This window comes from Ptychodera flava, chromosome 18 (genome assembly GCF_041260155.1).
Source record: "Ptychodera flava strain L36383 chromosome 18, AS_Pfla_20210202, whole genome shotgun sequence".
Lineage (NCBI taxonomy): Eukaryota > Metazoa > Hemichordata > Enteropneusta > Ptychoderidae > Ptychodera > Ptychodera flava.
In genome coordinates, this window is record NC_091945.1 from 1,944,687 (window position 1) to 1,951,170 (window position 6,484).

The window sequence follows — 6,484 nt, forward strand, 5'->3', positions numbered from 1 at the left end:
AAGATATATTACATTTTATTGTCAGCAGGCAAAAAAGAGATGTAAATGAGACATTATATAGAGAGGAAGGACTGACAGATACTGACAGAGCCATGGGTCAAAGTTCACTGTCACCATACATTGCTGTTTTTTCAACTTATAGTAAAAGATGATATACATATGTGGAAACTCATATAAGGAGATGATTGTTTCAGCTGAACAGAGAATTTTAAAAGATAAAACTTGTAGATAGAAACTTACCAACAATTTTGCAATTACTAGTGGTAATTTTCATCAACATCATGTATTAATCATTAGCTATTAAATATTGCCCTTGATTTGATTCAAATGGATAAAAACAATCATTTTGAAATTCACAGGCAAAAAAAATCTTGAAACTGGTAGGGTACTTTCTGCAAGAATTTCAAGAGATACTCTAAATGGCAATTTTTTTTAAAAAGTAGAGGGCTTCATTGGCATTAAAAAGAAGAAGATTATTAAAGCTGACAGTGATTTCAACATTTCCTGAGTGCGGTAACGAACAATTGGATGTAGATATTTTTGTGTAAATTAATTTCCTGTAAGTAAGAGCAAAGTAGTAGTACCAATCAGGATAAAGGCTTGTGACTAACGTCAGTCATTGAAGAAATAGTTCATCTGGGAATTACCACAGATGTATTTCATGTCTTTTTCATTCACAATAAATTTCCGTCATCAAACCATCTAACACTTGAAGAACCTAGCTCTGAGAAAATAATTTCAAGAGACAAAATTGCTGCTTCTTGGCTCAATTTTTATCAGTTTTTGTAATACAGCATCTAATTCAGCATCTTCAAGTTGTCAATGGCAACAATAGACAAGAATCCCTATTGACATAACACAATTATATCAGTACACACAACAGAGTATGATATTTCATTCATGGAAAGACTTCACATTCATGGTGTCCTCAGTTATATGTTGATGAAACTATTCCAATGATCTACTTCTGATGAAAGTGGTGCATCTGTGTAGCTTTACTGAAAATACTGAATTTTCTGCAATCTCACACATGTCCAATGATTTACAGTCTGTTCAGTGTCTTGAGATATTACCTTGCCTATGTGTTCATTAAACTAGGCAGGACTTGCTGAAAAATTAATGCATTAAACTACAAGATTTGGGAAGATAGGTGAATGGTTTGAAAATCCCAGTACTATTTCCATTGTCCCCTAACATGATTGCATAAATGTACCGACAGGAACCCAGTTCAGCTTAGTTGAAATCAAGGTACATTTATTCAACATAACCCTTGACAAAAGCATTGTAGTGAATTCAGTGGTGATCATGGTGATATGCTTTACTGAGACTCAGGAAGCTTGGTGTATTTGACTGAAAAAATAGTTCAAGGGGTGACCTTGACATTGTCAGGTTTGTCTTATGTTATAGGGGTCATCATTGTTTCACAGATTTCAACTTGTACATGATGAAGGACACTAGGAGGCGTCAAGTAATCCATTTTGACAGTAGTCTAAAATTACAATCACAAAGGATGATAAAATTCAATGAAAGAGAACATCACTTAATGATATAATGCACAAAAACTACCTTTCCATAACAGGTTTCCCAACAATAAAGATGTTGTCTCTCTTTCTCATTCAATTTAATTTATCAGTTTTCAAAACACCTCATTACTGAAAGCAATTATGAACAGATAATGATGAGGATTTCAATCAACCGATGGAGAATGTGCTGTTTCCTAGCAACAAGAATATTCAATATCCTGTCACCTGGAGAGTTTCCTTGGCTCATCATTCTTCCTTTGATCAAATCACTCACAAGGTACACTGACTAGATCTGGTTTATATTTAGAAGAATTTACAAAAATCATCACCCAAGAGGCAAAAAGGCATTATTATAAAATCTAGGTATTTCACAGATGCTCTAGAATAAAAGCACACCATTTTAAAATACCCAGTAGCAGCTGAAAGAGAACTTAAATATTGCTTGGTCTTTCAAGTATTACATTCTTACAAATCACCTTACATGTATATATCATTGGATAATTTGGACAAAAACAATAAGACAGGTAAGGAAAGTAAATTTCGCACAAAAACACATGATGAATTTCAGAAAAAAATTACAAAATTTTCAAGGCACACTCATTACTGCTCTGACAAAGCTGATAAGAGTCCTCAATACATGCATGTTGTGATCCTCATGTTCCCTAAATTTATTTGATAGCATAAAACCAGTGTATTTATGTAACTACAGGGAGCAGTGTGTTGTAATCTCACTAGAGTTGCTAAATGCAGAATATCTATATCAGAAAAGTACTTTTTAGTGAAAACCAGGGGAGGAAGCATTAGATCAGAAGAGGAGGGTGATAGAATGGATGAAATATGCAGAGAAAAAGTATGGAAGAAAAAACATGCAGAGAAAAAATAGGTAAACAAATTTGTAAATAATTTGCAACCCCATTGCTTTTACATAACTTACAAACTGAAAAATTGGGGGGGGGGGGGGGGGTTTGAGAAAAGCCAGAATGCTCTGCCAACTCAAAAGGACAAATTACTTCAAACGTTGGATCATCCTCATTGTGACAACCCCCCTCTCCATCCCAAAAAGGCCTGATGGTCAATCCCCTTACCAAAAATCCCCCTCCCCATCCCAAAAAGGCCTGATGGTCAATCCCCTTACCAAAAATCCCCCTCCCCATCCCAAAAAGGCCTGATGGTCAATCCCCTTACCAGAAATGAATGAATCGCATAATGCCAACAGTTATTTCTGACATGAAAGATAGAACATTCTGCTTATCTATATTTGATCTGCAGTGGATAAAGCCAAGTACCGCCATATGGTCTGACCTCATCAGATGTTGATCAGAAAGATATCACTGCCTTCCAACCATCCACATTATCTATGCACAGTTGTATACTATCAATAATGATTGTGATTTTGAGCAATTAATACTGCATAGCGATAGAGGTCACACTAGAAAAAATGTTAATCACAGTTTCATTACCACGATATATAACTTAATTTATGGTAACTTATTTCTTGTTTATTTGGTATTTAAAGCATTACTATAATTTTGACTCAACTTCAATAATCATCTTGTCTACTGTCTGTCCTTGAACTTTCATGGTTTGGTCCGAACCAAACATTTTCAAGACTGAGTGTGAACCTGGTCAGTTCACTATGAAAAAATGCAATTGTTTAATTTAAATTTAGAGATGCAAATAAAGGCAAAATCACTTATTCTTATACAATCTTAAGTTTCATCAGGTCACTCATAATTTGATTAGATATTCATACACTCTATATGAGACGTGTCATTTTGAGACAATATGAATTACCATTCTAAAAAAGGCATATTATATTATATAAGACCCAATATGAATTCATTTTTTTGTGACAGATATTTTAGCAATAGTAGCAAGATTTGAAATTCTTGAACAAAACCATCAACAGATATTTGTATTTGTAAAAATCAACTTCACAAACACAAAGTAGAATTCTTGTGAAGGAAAAGACTAAGATACAAGTCAATTGATTAACACCTATTAACAAACAATAGACATTTTGCAATTCTGTATTAGGATCATTACATGATGAAATGGGGGTGTACGGATTAGAACCCATTCATGAAATTGAAATGGGGGTGTATGGATTAGACCATTACATGATGAAATGGGCAATTCTGTATTAGGATCATTACATGATGAAATGGGGGTGTACGGATTAGAACCCATTCATGAAATTCAGGGGGGGGATGAATTACGACCTGTATATGATGAAACGGGGCTGGACAGATTAAGATGATGCCTAATCCTCACAAGATTAACACTGATGCTGAATAAGTGATGTCAAGTCTGTATGCAAATGAACTAACACAGGACAACCTGATTCTTGCCATACTTCTTGATCATGCATGTTAAACGACATTCTACAAACTCCCAACTGTGTTGTAAAATTTCAAAGTAGACCATTACATATCCCTTTCATTAAATGCAAGTGAATTTATTCACAACAACAATTACACATGCCACGTTTAGTAAGATCATTAAGGTATTGCAGAAAGTGTTAAATGATTTCAATATTTGCACTCCTTTTATCAAATGCTATGTGTTAAATGATTTAATTATTCACAACCCTGTCTCATGACATATATCGCATATCCACTCTGTAATTCGTTTAAGTTTTACCACACATATCATGATATGAACAACATAAATTTGTGTATTCTTGACCAGCAATTGTAACTTCACAGCATGAAACTGAAAGATAATTTATTTATCAGTTTTGCAGGAAATATCGTCAGAGACATTGAAGGCTGGCGAAATAGAAGTATTTTATAATTGAGTACCAGTATTTGTTATAGGATGAATTTTTTATGGCATGTGAATTGTATTAAAATTATGTTTATCTTGACAATGACATCAAATCAAATAATATTTCAGATGGAATTTCTGCCACTTCACATTCAGTCTTTCAATGGATGTCATATTCCTTGTATCACCTTAGCCTTGACGTCAGCATTGACCTATATGCTCATATTGTAATATTAAAATGTATTCCTACGTAGATAGAATCATTCAAATTTCAATTGTAAGAAATCAGAATTTTCTATCAGGTGGATATGTTTGCTATGAAAGACAGTCAGTCAGGAAGTTCTACACTTACACATGAAACTGAGGCAAAATGGGCTTTTTTTTATAATTACTTGGTATTCCTTGTTTCTTCTCTGCATATCTATGATTGTTACGGGAGCCAGCGTATTTCATGACGGTGTTGCTTTTGTTATTGGAGTACACGTGTAATGTTTGTCGTAATGTAGTCATGTACAGCATATGTTTCAAATCGCTGAAACTGAGCGTAAGGTGACGTATGGAAAATGTTCATCTAGAATTACGTGGGATTCAATGAAAGCAAATGTGACTCTATCAACGAATCAATTACGTTATGTTTTGATCCGTGATTAAATTGAACAGAATCTTGTTAATATCTCCTGCGTGATAAAGGGAAACATATGGTTCCTCATCCCAGAAAATTCATTATCGCAAAGAAAGAGTTTTGAGGTTAAATTTTTAACCTACCTCGTTTGCTTCTCAGCGAGGGGGTGATTCTAACTTGGTCGTCACTAGCAAGGGCACCTAAAAATACAAAGAAAACACAATCAGTACAATTCAGTGGGGTTACATGTGAATGAATCAATGAACTAGTATCATAATCGATAGAGTAGGAAGTCCACGTTCCGCTATACGATACACATGGTAAATACTACGGTCATTTATCAATACTTACTGCCTCCGTATTCCCAGAAAGGTACTGAACTATCCTTTTGAATCATATGAGGTCCCTTGAAGCTGAACTTGTACTCAAACCGCCTAGTTGGCATGTCAGCCTCAGTGCTGATGAGTACAAGCGAAAGAAGCAGAAGAGATGCAGACACACTCCTCACCACCGGCGACGCCATTTTGGATTTCGCCTCAGACAGCTTTACCTCATTCGACACTGTACCACGTAGCGGACGACTTTTGTTATTGTCGCTGTCGACGCCAATGAAAATACGCTGTGTCTATTTTAAACGGGTGAAAATATTTAAAAAAGCATTTAAATGATACTTTTTAGGCAAAATAAATGCTTCAGCGCGAACAGTTTATAAAAGCTGGATGAAAGCTATGGGTACTATTTACCTCGGAAGGTATGAGGTAAATGAACACTGGAGAAGCGAATTGCCAAACCCTGCAAGAGAGACCAAGATGCCAACTTGGCGATTTCTGATTGGCTAATGCTGTTTATTATTTATACACTGAACTTGTTGACACCCTTAATACAAAATGATAAACTCAATTTCGCAAGGGCAAAGATTACGGTTGAACAATGGCTGATTGATCGCCCTGTCGACTGCAATAAAAAGGTTAACACGCTCTGACAATCAGATAGACAATCGCTCCGGATGAACTCGTGTAGGTCAGATAATACGGAAGTTACTACATGTGGGCGTGTCCCCTGTTCATTCATTCATTCATGTGTTGCGGTGTTCCCTTGTTTTTATGAAATGTACTAAGATCTATATTTTATCGAACAAAATCGATCAAATCGAAGTCACTTTTTTCTTGAATCATCATTTTAAAAATGCTTCGTGGAAAAATACATAAAAACAAATTTCCTTCCTTTGTTTTTATGGGCAAAACGTAGATCTCGGAGTGAAGTTCCTTTTGAACAAAAGGAAATATTTGAATGTACTAAGGTGTTTCTTATTGGGGGTGCGGGTGGCAAGAGTAATGACAGTTATTGGGGGATGTTTTGGGTTTTTTCCTTTTTTTCTTAGCTGCCACGTGAAGCATTTTTTCACATGTAGCATATGAAATTCTCCCTTGGACCATAAGGGTACTGCGTTCTGGAAAAGAATTAAAATCCCAGTAATTCTCCCTCGCATCGGGACTCCTATAATACATTAAAATCTGGAAGTTTTCCTGTTATATGATGGCTTAAAAGTCTATTTTCCATCTTTTTTGCG

At 35.3% G+C, this 6,484-nt stretch overlaps 1 protein-coding gene across 1 annotated transcript in view; it reads right to left on the reverse strand.

Moving 5' to 3' along the window:
- LOC139117988 (protein ERGIC-53-like) overlaps positions 1–5,719 on the reverse strand; it is a 28,687-nt gene extending 22,968 nt beyond the window's left edge. Inside the window, exons 1-2 of the mRNA XM_070681251.1 lie at positions 5,266–5,719; positions 5,058–5,114 (exon numbers count right to left, since the gene is read on the reverse strand). Coding sequence (XP_070537352.1) covers positions 5,058–5,114; positions 5,266–5,437 — 229 coding nt within the window. The 5' untranslated portion in view covers positions 5,438–5,719. The remainder of the gene's footprint in view (positions 1–5,057; positions 5,115–5,265) is intronic.
- Between the last annotated feature and the right edge of the window lie 765 nt (positions 5,720–6,484).